General features: G+C 37.5%; 1 protein-coding gene across 3 annotated transcripts in view; it reads left to right on the top strand.

Moving 5' to 3' along the window:
- BCAT1 (branched chain amino acid transaminase 1) overlaps window positions 1-5,083 on the top strand; it is a 101,740-nt gene extending 96,657 nt beyond the window's left edge. For all 3 annotated transcript variants that reach the window (XM_047066033.1, XM_047066032.1, XM_047066034.1), the window contains exon 11: window positions 4,285-5,083. In XM_047066033.1, coding sequence (XP_046921989.1) covers window positions 4,285-4,326 — 42 coding nt within the window. In that variant the 3' untranslated portion in view covers window positions 4,327-5,083. The remainder of the gene's footprint in view (window positions 1-4,284) is intronic.
- The last annotated feature ends 9,344 nt before the right edge of the window (window positions 5,084-14,427 follow it).

The raw sequence follows: 14,427 nt of genomic DNA, 5'->3' as shown, positions 1-14,427 counted from the left end.
CATATGTTTGTTGGTCCATTTCTGCATTCTGTATTCTGTTCCATTGATCTAAGTGTCTGTTTTTGTGCCAGTGCCATACTGTCTTCATGATTACAGCTTTGTGATACATCTTGAAGTCCAGAATTGTGATGCCTCCAGCTTTGTTTTTCATTTTTAGGATTGCTTTGGCTATTTGGGGTCTTTTCTGGTTCCATACACATTTTAGGATTGTTTGCTCTAGCTCTGTGCAGAATGCTGGTGTTATTTTGATACAGATTGCATTGAGTATGTAGATTGCTTTGGGTAGTATCAACATTTTAACAATATTTGTTCTTCCAATCCATGAGCACGAAATATTTTTCCACTTTTTTGTGTGTGTCTTCTTCAATTCTTTTATAAGCTTTCTATAGTTTTCAGTGTATAGATTTTTCACCTCTTTGGTTAAGTTTAGAGAGGTGGGTGTCTTAAGTAGTTAGGAAAAGGAAAGCCCAGTGAGATAGGTGCAGGATCTATATTGACTGTAGGCCACCAGATGGAATTTCTTTTAAAATTCTGTTTTCCCCACTAGTGGCTACAGTTTTGTAAGAATAAATGACCATTAGTGGTTATTGCATTTTTTTGTTTTCAGTGGAACAGCTTGATGGTTTTTAGTTACATAAGAGCCCTACTCCTTTTCCCTGCTGATGTCCCGAGTTATCCTTCTCTTTGTGTGCATACTAAGTGAACATTTCCAGATTGCCTTGATGACTCAGCCCCTTGACCAGCTTCCCAGCTGTACTTGTTCCCTAATACACACTTCTCCACGTTACAGGATTACAGAGCTTTGCAGGCCATTGAATAGGATTTAGAACAAGAATGACAAATTGTCACCTGGTGGGCAGCACTGATTATATTTTTATTGGCATCACAGAGAATAAGTGCATGACATGTACATTGTCCTTTTGTGTTGCTAAGAACTTTTCTGCCTAATGTAAAAGGCATTTAACAAAGGCCATGTAAAATTATTTGCCATATGTATGTTGGATGTGAAGATTAGAACTTGTCATTAGTTGTGTTTTGGTTTAGTGTTCTTCCTGGAATTCATGAAAGATGAAAATTCTGCATACCACATTGATAATCTTCCACATGGGCTGAGTACCACCCCATGTGCTCAGTTGGATTTGCCATGTTGCTTTCACCTCATCTTCGATTCCAGTGAACAACATCAAGTCATTGTGACTTACTAGCAGACCTGCCAAATGCTGAAGGAGTAAGCCTACTGCTGTGGTTCTGTAATGACCCTGATAATGATAGCCTTGCCCATGCAGACATGTGTTCTTTCCCCTCCTTCTCTAGGTACCTACTCCTGAGGAAAGAATATAATTTCTATCTCTGCTAACATCTGTCATCTCTACTCTTGAATTATTTTGCCTTGAAAAATTGAATCAAGTTATTTATCATCTAATTGGAAAGTTTGATCGCTTCTAAACTAGGTCTAGATAGTTTGAATTACCTGTATTATCACATTTCTTAGATACATCTCAGAATGCTATAATTTTTACATAAAAGCATAAATTATAGGATGAGGAGGCCAATCTTAATATATATTATGAAGGTTCTTAGAGTGATATGGCCTATGACTGTCATTGTAACCCAAATAGATTTTTGACTGTTTATAAAACTGAAACAACTAATTGAAAGCAATTTCACTTTAATTGATGAGATTCAAGATGGAATTATGGCAGTCACGAATCACAATAATGTAGATCTGCTAAAATGTCAATATGATGACACTCAATTATTAATGGCATAAGTATCTAATGTATTAATGGGAATCCAAGTAAGAGAAATAAAACACGTATTTTGATCTTACCTTAAGTCATGTTGTACCATACATAAATCAAGCAGAATTTGGGAATTTTTATCTAGCATTTATCATGAATCAACAATTAATAGTGGGAAGCCACACTCTTGAAACAACTCTTTCTGATATAGATTCAGCAAGTCACTTATAGTCATTGGGCTTCCTTCATTCTCTTTTTTATGTAAACCAAAAGGTTGTAAGTAGACCCATTCTTGGCTCCCAGTATTTTTACCAATTTGATAGATTCTGCTGCCAGAGGTCTTTAAAGCTCTTTAAGGGGAACCCAGCACATGGACAATATAACATAGGAGAAATAGCATCAGATAGAGGCAGGAGCCCTGGGCTTCAGATGAAGAGTTTTCTAGAACCTTAATGTCCTTAGATGTAAAATAAGAAGCTTGGCTTTATTTATTTATTTTTTTCAACGTTTTTATTTATTTTTGGGACAGAGAGAGACAGAGCATGAACGGGGGAGGGGCAGAGAGAGAGAGGGAGACACAGAATCGGAAACAGGCTCCAGGCTCCGAACCATCAGCCCAGAGCCCGACGCGGGGCTCGAACTCACGGACCATGAGATCGTGACCTGGCTGAAGTCGGACGCTTAACCGACTGCGCCACCCGGGCGCCCCAAGAAGCTTGGCTTTAAGAGTACATTGCTCTTCATACGTGATTTTTAAGCAGCAGAAATTTTCTACAAAGGAAATCTTTCCTAGAATCCCAACATACAAAACTGATCAAAGTGGAATTGTTCTAAAGTCCAGAGCTCCACTTATTTGACTCATCCTTGCATTTAATTAATTTATTTATTTTTTAAAGGTTTTATTTTTAAGTAATCTCTACACCCAACACGGGGCTCGAACTTATGACCCCGAGATCAAGAGTCACGTGCTCTACCGACTGAGCCGGCCGGGCTCCCCAAAGCCCCTACATTTTAGATGATCATTAAAGTTCTTTCCCATTTGGAACTGCTAATGTTTTATCTGAATTTCAACTGAAGTTATATTGGGAATGAAAAGCCGATTCATGTGAAAAGGGGACATCATCGGAGGAATTTAGGCAAGCACATGGTGGCAGACTTACTGGCATGGTGGTAGGGAAGATATGTTCCAAGTCCATCTCCACAGACACAGCTATGTGAACATGTGGAGGGAACTCCAAATGGTAGTCAAGAACATGTCATTGGTGCGAGAGAGACCTTTGGCTAGGGTCTGGGCTCGGCTCTACCCTTTACGAATTACCTGAGTTGTTTTATCTCCCTAACACAGTTTTTCTCATCCATAAAATGAGATCAATAATGGCGCCTACTCTCTGGGGTTACTGTGAGGATAAATTTCGTAGTAAGTCTGTCAAGCTCCTGGCACCATAGCGTTAGCACTGTAAGAGCTCATTTGAACACAGAGATGTTTGATGAATGAATGAATGAATGCACGCATACGTGAATGAATGAATAAAAGAACAAATTGATCAAAACTAGCTTTCTGCTTTGGACATCTGGAATGTCTTTGTGTCAGTTAATTCAATTTTAAGTATTAAAATTCAGGTTTGTGAGGGGCGCCTGGGTGGCTCAGTCGGTTAAGCGTCCGACTTCAGCTCAGGTCACGATCTCGTGGTCCGTGGGTTCGTGCCCCGCGTCCGGCTCTGGGCTGATGGCTCGGAGCCTGGAACCTGCTTCCGATTCTGTGTCTCCCTCTCTCTCTGCCCCTCCCCCCGTTCATGCTCTGTCCCTCTCTGTCTCAAAAATAAATAAAGGTTAAAATTCAGGTTTGTGAAAGCAAATTATTTGGAGATGCAAATAATCAAATTCTGATTGTGATCTAGTTCCATCACTTTTGAAGGAATAAGAAAAATTGAGATGCTAACATAACCTGAATGACTTTCATTTAGAGAACAGAGCATTTGTCAATTTAATATTTTGTCCACGAACATAAAACCCTCTTGAGAAAGGGGGCTTTCAGAGCGGTGATTCTCAGACTTCACTCTCATTAGAATCCCCCGAAAGTGCTGGCTGAAGCATGGTTGCTGGGACCCATCCCCAGTAAAGTCTGAGATATGGCTTGAGAATTTGCATTTCAGACATGCTGCCTGGTGATGCCGATGCTCCGGGTCTGGAGCACACACTCTGAGCATCGCTTCTTTAGAATAAAGATGATTGTAATTAAATTTAACTCAGTTACTTTATTTGGGGAGCAGAAACTAAATACAGAATGGTGATGAAAAGGCATTACTTAGAGACTTATTTCAGCTATAAATTTGAGTTCAACCATAATTATAAAACTTGTGATTCTCTCCAGGTATTTGATTTATTTCTCTCTAATCCTATTTTTAACATGAATATGCTTTTACTGTTCAAAATAGGAACAGACCTTTTTGTATAACATTGGTTGTATCGCTGAACTTATTTGTAAGCGATTCTTGCACTGGTAGTGTTTACACTTAAACATGTTTTCTTGCTTTTGTTGTAGTACGGAAGAGAAGAGAGCAACTGGACAATCATAGTATCCTAAATGGAAAATACAGGATATCATCTGTGTGCTATGGAGACAAACTGTCGCAGTTGAATTACAATAGATTTCTTTGGCTACCCGTTTTTAGTTGTGCCTAATGTAGTTTGTGTTATCAGTTGTTACCAGGTGATTGTTTCCTCATGCCAGAGAAAATGAATTGCAATCATCAAGTGGTATTTTGTAAACTCAGTGTTAAAAGCTTACTTCACCTTCTCTTCGAAAGATGATAATGTAAGCCATACGGCATAGACTTTTCCTCAATAATCTTAGTGCCTCCCTTATTAGTTTCCTCAGATACAAAAATATTTTCTTCCTTAGTATAAGTTATGTTCTGCTCCTCAACCAAATGAGTTTCTTTGTGTTTGAAAACTGATCTGAGTAGATTTCATAGGTAATGTTTCCTGTGACATTATCTTCATCTTCAGAAAATGGTTGTGGGTTTTTGTTTTGTTTTGTTTTGTTTTTTAATAATCAAGACTGAAAAACTGGTATTTCTGCTTTCACATTTTTCTTTGCAGGCCCCTTAAATCCATCTTAAAGAGTAGATCTCCTTTCTTCCTGATGTCACAGTCTCCTCCAGGCTCTCCTTGTGCATCAGCAGGACCTGTGCACATCTCCACCATTGTCCTTTCCACATTGTATTGTAATTGGCTGTTTGTCAGCCTCCAACACAAGACTGAGGCTCTTGTGCCTTTGAGATCTTTGTATCCCCCTGCCTGGCACATAATAGGTACTCATTAAATAATGAATGAATGAACATTTAGCTTCTATAGAAGTGTACCTTCTTTGTTTCTATATTATGAAACCTCTTTATTAGAATTTGTGGTTGATTCTGACATTGTGTCCGTTTACCTCACATTGTCTTTATTTTCCAGGGACTGCTAAGTCATTAGAGATACTCAGAGGCATAGTTTGTTGGAGGGATTATTTCATATTTGAAGACTGCCTTGGAATTGAAATAGCAGCTCTAGAGAGGTCATGATATCATACCAACCAAATGGAAATGACCTTTGTGAAGTGTTAAATACATATATGTTACATGTTAAATACAAAATAAAGAATCATATGTAGCTTTTGGTAGAAAGCAAAGGGGTATACTTTGATATACCTCATTTCTGTTGAATGGGGCTGGGAGGATCACATGGTTAGAGTACAGGAGAGCGATTCTAGATGATCTTTTCCTCATTTAGGAGCTGTGAGTTAAAATTGAATCCTGGTTTATAATTTAGGGGAAAGTCAGTCAAACCTTGCTAGAAAACGTTTACCCTTGGAAGGTCAACTCTCAGACATATTTTGGTTTCCCTCAGTTCCAGTAACTTTCATCTTGCTGATCATATTTCATTCTCTTTTCAGAGCAAGGGGAAAAAAGACCTTCTAAAAGTTTGATGTGTTAGAAAAATTTCCTTAAGGCATTTAGCAGCACATAGCAAATGGGGCTTTGATTCTTTTCCAAGACTTTTGGCCATAGGGTTCTTTTAGATAGGAATGGTAAAATGAAAATTAGGGAAGTATATAAGATGAAAAGGAATAGTAAAAATATCTTTTAGGGGGCTTTTAATTGGTGATCTGAAGTCTTGGAAGTCTGTTCTTTTCAGGCCTCAGGTGCTTTAACTGTCCTCTGCACGCTTCACCAAGTAGTGTTCTAAGGGTATGCATTTACCTTGGCTAAATCCTGTGACCTCCTTTTTAAAGCAGTAGTCTAGAAAAGACTTGCAGGTAATTCTAACCTGTCAAGTAGCACTTAATAACTAGACCTACATTTCTATGAGAAATGGAAGTCATTTGTTTGCCATAAATACATTTCACACTTTGCATCTCTAAATTTAGTATGGCAACACATGTCCGTTATAAAAGTTCGAGAACAACATGTCTTGACATTATGTCTCTATGATTTCTTTCATCAAACCTTAAGAGCATTTTAAGCCCTTTCTACCAGATGGAGTGAAAACTAAGGATATATATTTTAAAAAACTGGAGGTCTCCTAAAACTGAGAGAGTGCAATCTGCCATTTTCTTAAGTAACAAGACAGAAAATTGACCTTGACACTAACTTGTTAAATAGATTTAAAAGGAACATCTGCACATCTTTTTTCCTTGTGCACTATTTGTTTAATTGCAGTGGATTAATACAGCAAGAGTGACACATTATAACTAGGCAATTATCCATTCTTCAAGACTTAGTTATCCTAACACTAATTGATCATTTATGGTGTAAGATAGTCTAGCATTAGGAACATGTGAGGCTAATCTGCTCAAAAAGATCAACAAATTAATATTGTTGCTGATATTTGCATAATTGGCTGCAATTATTTAATGTTTAATTGGGTTGATCAAATGAGATTCAACAATTCACATGTGCATGAATATAAACAGAACTGGTGGCACTTAGAATGATAATGATTAACTTATTTTTCATGTTCTCTTCCTCCCACTTTTTTCATGTTTTACATTTCAGACCAAGTTTGTCAGCTTTTTCCTAAACACATTGGTAGAAACCGGGATCTTTTTATTATTTTTTTAATGTTTATTTATTTTTGAGACAGCATGAGCAGGGGAGGGGCAGAGAGAGATACAGACAGAATCTGAAGCAGGCTCCAGGCTCTGAGTTGTCAGCACAGAGCCCAACGTGGTGCTTGAACTCACAAACTGTGAGATCATGACCTGAGCCGAAGTCGGACGCCCAACTGACTGAGCCACCCAGGTGCCCCAGTAGAAACCGGGATTTTAAAATGAAGTGTTCAGATATAAACAAAACTTGGGCATTTCCTAAAGATATTTGCTATTAGAATTTTTTTTTTTTGTTACAGTCATTTATTAAGGATTCAAATCATGGATACCCCAAAAGAAGCATCAACTGCAGGGGTGTGTACCATGCTCTGAAGGACCTGCAACTGGCAGAAGTGAAATTAATAATACCTGTTTTAACCTTTGCTTTCAAAAGTGCAAAGGAAAAGTAAAAGGGAAAGAGAAATAAGCGAATGAGAAAACTTGTTAGGAATCATGTTTTTTTTTTTCCTCCCTGGTAAACACCCTCTATTCTTTTCTCAAAATGTTGCCATAAGGTAAAGGAAAAAAAAAAAAAAAGATGACAGACGATAGCAGCAGGAAAGTACAGTGAACACCACTTACATGCCGTGCAGCGTCAGCACTCCTGAAGTTTGGGGAAGCCTACGTGAGATGCCCTAGGATCAGGTTTATTGCTCGATGTTATTGTACCTAAACGAGTGGTCTTGCTTCTTTCAAATCGGCACTTTTGAACACTTGAGGCAATTAATGAGTATGTTTTGGTCAAAAGAATTATAGGAGCCTCTTATTAAAGCAGTAGATTCAACTCCACGTTAGGGGGTTTTTGCCATAAAATCAGCTTCCAGAATAAGCTTATTTATTCTCCCTATTCCCACACAGTGCTCAGTTACTGTATTCTTTTTCCTTAAAAAGTTCCTTTTTAAGAGCATACATTGAGTTTACCATTACGATTGGGAAAAATGTATTTTAGGCAGAAAATAACAATACTTGTTCACTTGTTTATATTTTCTAAAATATTTAGGGCAATCAATATTCGTCAGATGGACTAAAGCAAAGGGCTTAGGGGTCAGAGAAACATTGTAAGGCTCACTTATTTTATATTCAGATGCTAAATGTGATCAAAGAATTCTGCCTTGTAATGTGGATTTCTTATGTGTATATTCAGAAACTTGAGTTACCAATAGTAATGCTCATGAATAATTAGTGGATAATTCATAATACCTGTCACTTTGTGTTTTTACAAGTAGAATTTGTTCACCTGTTTTCCAGATATCTGCTCCCAACAGAGACTACCAGCTTTTCAGTAAGGATTACCTATTAATTGACAAAGATCATAGAGATTATAGTTAATTTGATAAATGTTGGTTGAGTACCCACAAATGTGCATCTAACACAGCTGGTGGTAGGGATTAGGAAGTTAGTTTTAGAAAATAGTATATAGACATTATCCTCGTGGAGTTTATACTCTACTAAAATTTTTAGATAAAAAAAGTGTTATTTAATGCAGTTAGATAATAGATGATGACTAGAACACATCTCTTATCAAGAAATCACAGTGAACATTTCCGTCTCATTTTTTAAGGAAATTCATCCCTTTTTCCATTCCTTTCTTCTACTGCACAACTACTCGGTGGGATTAGTATTTAGAGGGTTATTCAACCACCGTCTACATGGTGTGATTCCCTGTTGGTTTACCACTTACTTCCAACCTGCCTAGTACATTTGATAACTACATTCTCTGGAGCAATGTTAAATTGTCATGGTTCATCTAACAAAAGATCATCTGAAATTACAGCATCCTTGCTGATCTTAAACTCAAAGCCAGATAATTATTGAAATAAAATGTTCCTAGAATGAGTTTTTCTGGAAAATGTCTATTATGAACCAAACTCTTTAGAGCTTTAGCTTGAAAATGATGGATCCAGCTACTCAGAAAATCACAAGTAGAGGACTAATATAACAATGACTTTTCATGGTTTGAGATTTTAAAAGAAAGGCCATTTAATGTATTGCAAAGAGATTCATATTCATCATGGCCAAAACACGCTTTAAAAAAATTCAGAGGTAGAAGAAAGTGATTTTTCATCCTTAGTGTACATACCACATCAAAAGACTTCAGATATTAATTTGGGGAGCTTGATAAAAAAACATATCAACATGATGTAATAGTGTTTGTGGGTAAATAATTCTGTGGGATCAGATAGAAGTACATACATTTGCTTTCGTGAATGATTTGAATGAATGATTCAAATGTGAATGATGAAGGCATGAAATTTGGTATTAGAAAATGAAGCGGTCTTTAAAATCTGCTGGATGCAGTTGAAGTCTTAAGTAAACCTTTTTCTGTCTGGAAGTATATGTTTCATACCTCTGTAGACCCTACGAATAAGGCTTAAAACTTAAGTTGTATAATGTTCCAATTTACAGAATCCACTGTTGGGATGTAAGACTTGACTGCAAGCTGTGGTATGAGAATGAATTAAAATGTAGTTTCAATGACAGATTTCTCTGCACATCCACTTTTATAATGGCTAGGTTCTATTAAATTATGGGGCAAGAAACTTTTAATTAGAGAAGATGTCAGAAGAAGAACAACTGAAGATAGAGGAAGAAACAGAGGAAAAAAGTCAAACTTGCTTCTGTGTTGTCCAGAGAAGCCTTGTCCTTATTCGGCCAACCATAGGGATCTTTAGCGTTCAACGTAGGTGCCAAATACCAATAGTGCCGAGGAGGAAGTGGCTAAGTATAAGGGCCAGTTCATTAGGTATTAGAATTAGGCCATGATCTCGAGATAATAACCTGACGGTCGTGTTATATGGAAACCACTGTACTACAAATTTAGAGAAGGCTGTATAATTCCTTCAACTACTTAAGATTCGTGAAGCTTCTTGAGGCTGAAAAAATAAGTGACAAGGAGTACATTGTGACTTTTGCACAGCGCCCCCCCCACCGTACGCGCCTTAGAAATACAGTTTACCGCCATCCCCTTTTCCTTGGTGAAGGCTACCTGATTTAGAAATGAGTTGAATATTGTCATTTAGTTTTTAACTAAAATGCGCAACAATCTGCAATTTCCCCAGGTTAATTTCACAGCAGTCGTTCTCAGGGTTAACAAAGGAATGCATATATCTGCCTCAATTTTTACGTCTTTGGTAAGTTTCTAAAAAGTGCAGGAATTCTCTCAAGAGTATGGCTATAAGATTTCGAATGAAGTCTTAAAAATAAGCTAGCTAATCTGTATGCATCTGTAAATTCTGCAGATGTTTCCCTGGTGACTTATGAGAATGAATGATTCTGAAATGGACTCAAGTGGCTAATAAACAGAGCCTATGTCACTGCTGAAGAGTTTGCACTTGCTTAATAACGGTGACTGAGAGAAAATAAGTAGTTTGAGGAAGTAGTTTTTAAATCGGAGTTTATAGATAGAAACAGGAGAATATCAGCTTAGCTCTGGAATTTTTAGAATATGTGCTGTTACACCTAAATTTAATTGCAATGAAAAATCCCAACCATTGATTGTCTCAAAGTTCTCTAGTTGTGTAGTCATTCTTGAAATTCTCTTTAAGAAAAATCAAGTGCAGAGAAATAAACACTTTGTAAATAAGGCTTGGCTTTCATGAAAAAATTGTTTAAAGGTTACGTTAAAAGATTTAAACTCACTGAAAGTGTAATCGAAATGTGGAGAATAACGTGGGTAAAGGAAACTACCTCATTCTTTGAAGGTTTTGTAGAAGCACAATTAAACATCCTAAAATGGCTTTGTCACTTATGAACCATCTGGTGTGAAAGAACTCTATATTTGTAATGTCTAAAGGACCTGGAATAATTGTATTTTTGCTGGCAATAGACACATTCTTTATTGTTTGCAGGTCTCATGAAATCTTTAATTACGCACTTGTTCCTGTCATCAATAAAACAACTTAAAGGAATCCTGTTTGTGTAGTCTCTTGAAATTAACATTTGTTGGATGCATGAAACTAATGCTTAATTACCATTTTCGTGATGTTCTAAGGCTTTTGGTCATGGGAAGTAAATGTAGTGTGGTATTTTTAAACCAAAATGACACTGGGAGCATGAAAAGAATTGAGCACACCCGAAAAACCTATTAACTATTCACCTGGGTAGAATCTAAATCTATTTTCAAACATTTGGCTAGAAATACAGTGGGCTTTTAAGAATTGTCCTTTCCCCTGGGTATGGATCTGTCTTTAGTAAAATTTGGCTTTGTCTTTTAAATTTTGCACAAAATAAGGGGAATAGATTACTTCTTTCCATTCACTGTCACAGTGAATCTATCTCACTGATACAACACACCCATATGTGGCTAAATAGCTGCAGAATTAAAGACACTGTATAAAATGAAAGGCATTCCATCTAAACTCAGAGAACATCAGCGATGTGTCCTTTTAGTCAAACCAGACTTTGTATAAACTGCCCTCATGTGCACATGTCTGAGAGAATAAAGCCAAATGCATTATATCTGAGGGTCACATATTTCATACTCATTTTCTTGTGATTTGTCCCAATGATTGCCAAGTACAGCAAAACCTAAGGTTTTTTTCAAGGAGTTACTATAAACTGAAAAGTGTCAAAGTGCTCCGTGGCCTTCTTCTCCCAACGCTGTCAACCTGTGACAATATTAGCCTTTACCAAGATCTTTATCAAGGAGTTACACGCAGACTTTGAAAGGTCCATGTGAAGGTTATTAGTCAAGTTCTCTCACGGCGTCACTGCTCAAATCCCACAAGAGTGACAAAGACCTGTCATTCCTGAGGGTGAGGACATACATTCATTGGAGCTTATATGATTTATCAGTTGAGACAGCAGTCTCCTTCAGGGGAACAAGTGTCTCTTCTACATCAGTTTACTAACAAAAAATAAAAGGCTTGGAGGAACAGGGAATTTTCAGTCTTTGTAATTATTTTTCTGCTAAGCTGATTCAATTTGATCGTAAACATATTTTTAAAAACAAGAATCTGATTCCACAACAGTTGCCTTCTACCATGATAACTTTTGATGAAATGTTCTATTATAGCCTGACTTTATTTATAGTGGTGATGACTTACAGGATCACATTCTTGTAATCAAAATACCCACAGCCAACATGTAGACACTTCTTATGTGTATGTAAGACAATCACTGGGTTTATTCTCCAGTCATGTCTGTATGCAACAGGGACAGTGCTGACTGAAACCCATGGTCATTCTCTCCAAAGGTTTTGTCACTAAGTCAAGAGGATTTTTGAAAAATCTGTGAGAATAACTCCTGAAAAAAGTTTAGTTACAAGACTCAGGCTGAAAGTATCCCAAACACAGTGTAGCTATATATATATCTTTTTTTTCTTTCTTTTTCTTTTTTTTCTTTTTTCTTTTTTTCTCTTTTTTTTTTTTTCCTTCTTGAGAGAGCACAAGTGGGGAAGGGGCAGAAAGAGGGGAACAGAGGATCTGAAGCAGGCTCTGAGCAGATAGCAGAAAGCCCGATGTGGGGCTGGAACTCAAACCATGAAATCATGACCTGAGCTGAAGGCAGACTCTTAACCAACTGAGACACCTAGGCACCTCTAAGGTGTAGCTATTTTTAAACTGAACTGATTTAACTAAAAGGAAGCAACTAAACTGCTTTTGTTTTAAAGATAAGTATAATAATCTAGTAAACATTTCTCAATATTCATGATAATGATAAACAGATAATAGATACTTTTCACCTCTGGGTTCTTTTCAAGTTTTGGCTGGAGGTAAAAAAAACCTCTTTCTTAATATGCACGTTGCCTAATAATTAAGAGAATGGTTAAGGGCCATCACTGACCCTGTGACTTTAAGCCAATTATTTAAATTCATGGAAAAAATGGAGATCATAGCAGTACCAGCCTCATGGGTTATAAGGATTAATGAAGTAATATTGTAAAAAGTTTACAATATTCATGAGTAAAGTATGAGCTCATGGAATTTTATTAAAAATAATGAACCCAAAGACAGAGAGGGGCTAGTAAATACTTTAGAAAAATGTACAAAGAAGCTATGATGACCAGTTCTTCCTTCTATGCCTGGTGGAAGTGGTGAACGTTTCTAATTCAGACCAGTGGCACACGACAAGAGGCATAATCCAGCTTCCCCAGGCTGCTTAGGGCGAATTAGAAATGTGTGATCTAGTCAAGCCTGGAGGTGAAATTCAGTGCTAGGCCAAGCAATGATTGATAAAAAAAATTATTAAGAAGGGTTTAGATGGTTTTAGTTTTTAGAAATACAAGTTAAGCTCCAAGTTCTACACGAATACAACTATGATGGTTAATTTTATGTGTCAACTTGACTAGGCTCTAGAGCTCGGTTATTTGGCTAAACACCAGCCTAGATGTTGCTGTGCAGAAGGTATTTTTAAAGTTGTGATTAACATTTAAATTGGTAAAATTTGGGGCGCCTGGGTGGCGCAGTCGGTTAAGCGTCCGACTTCAGCCAGGTCACGATCTCGCGGTCCGTGAGTTCAAGCCCCGCGTCAGGCTCTGGGCTGATGGCTCAGAGCCTGGAGCCTGTTTCCGATTCTGTGTCTCCCTCTCTCTCTGCCCCTCCCCTGTTCATGCTCTGTCTCTCTCTGTCCCAAAAATAAATAAACGTTGAAAAAAAATAAAAATAAAAAAATAAAAAAAATAAATTGGTAAAATTTGAGTAAAGCAGATTACCCTCCACAATGTGGGTGGGCCTCATCCAGTTGAAGAAGGCCTTACAAGTAAACATAGGTTTCCCATAGAAGAAGGAATTCATTCTTAAGACTGCAGCAAAAAACCCTGCCTGAGTCACCAGCCTGACTGGCCTGCCATGCTGATTTCAGACTCAAGACTGAAACATTGACTCGTACCGAGTTTTCTGCCTGTCAGCTTGCCCCACAGAGTTTGGACTTGCCAGACCCCAAAACTGCTTGAGCCAATTCCTTAAAAAAAATTTGCACTCTCTGCATGTGTGTGTATTTTATATGTGTGTGTGTATATATATGTATATATATATGATACATTTAAATGTTACATATTATATACTGTATATTGTATAAGTTCTATATATATGCATATATTGGTTCTGATTCCCTATAGAATCCTGAGTGATACAAAAACAAATAACATTCTTAACATTCCAAACTCAGTTTCCTCTTCTAAGGAAGAAAATCACGTGTTTTATTATGTCCTTTTGACTCAGGTATCTAACCTAAGGCACGCCTTCATTCAGAAACTTGTTGGGGCGCCTGGGTGGCGCAGTCGGTTAAGCGTCTGACTTCAGCCAGGTCACGATCTCGCGGTCCGGGAGTTCGAGCCCCGCGTCAGGCTCTGGGCTGATGGCTCAGAGCCTGGAGCCTGTTTCCGATTCTGTGTCTCCCTCTCTCTCTGCCCCTCCCCCGTTCATGCTCTGTCTCTCTCTGTCCCAAAAATAAATAAACGTTGAAAAAAAAAAAAAAAGAAACTTGTTAATCATGTAAGGCGTCAACAATAGTCTGTTCTAATTGCAAACAGTACTTATGAGAAGGTAAGAATTTCAGGACAAGCGATGTTGTACAACCCAAAGCAACTAAATGAAGGCAGGTTATCACAAGTGA

Source organism: Lynx rufus, unplaced genomic scaffold (assembly GCF_022079265.1).
Source record: "Lynx rufus isolate CCGP_SWC_20201006 ecotype Redwood Valley unplaced genomic scaffold, mLynRuf1.p SCAF_7, whole genome shotgun sequence".
NCBI classification, from domain to species: Eukaryota; Metazoa; Chordata; class Mammalia; order Carnivora; family Felidae; genus Lynx; species Lynx rufus.
Note: the sequence above shows the minus strand (reverse complement) of the source record. Positions and strands in the feature narration are given on the sequence as shown.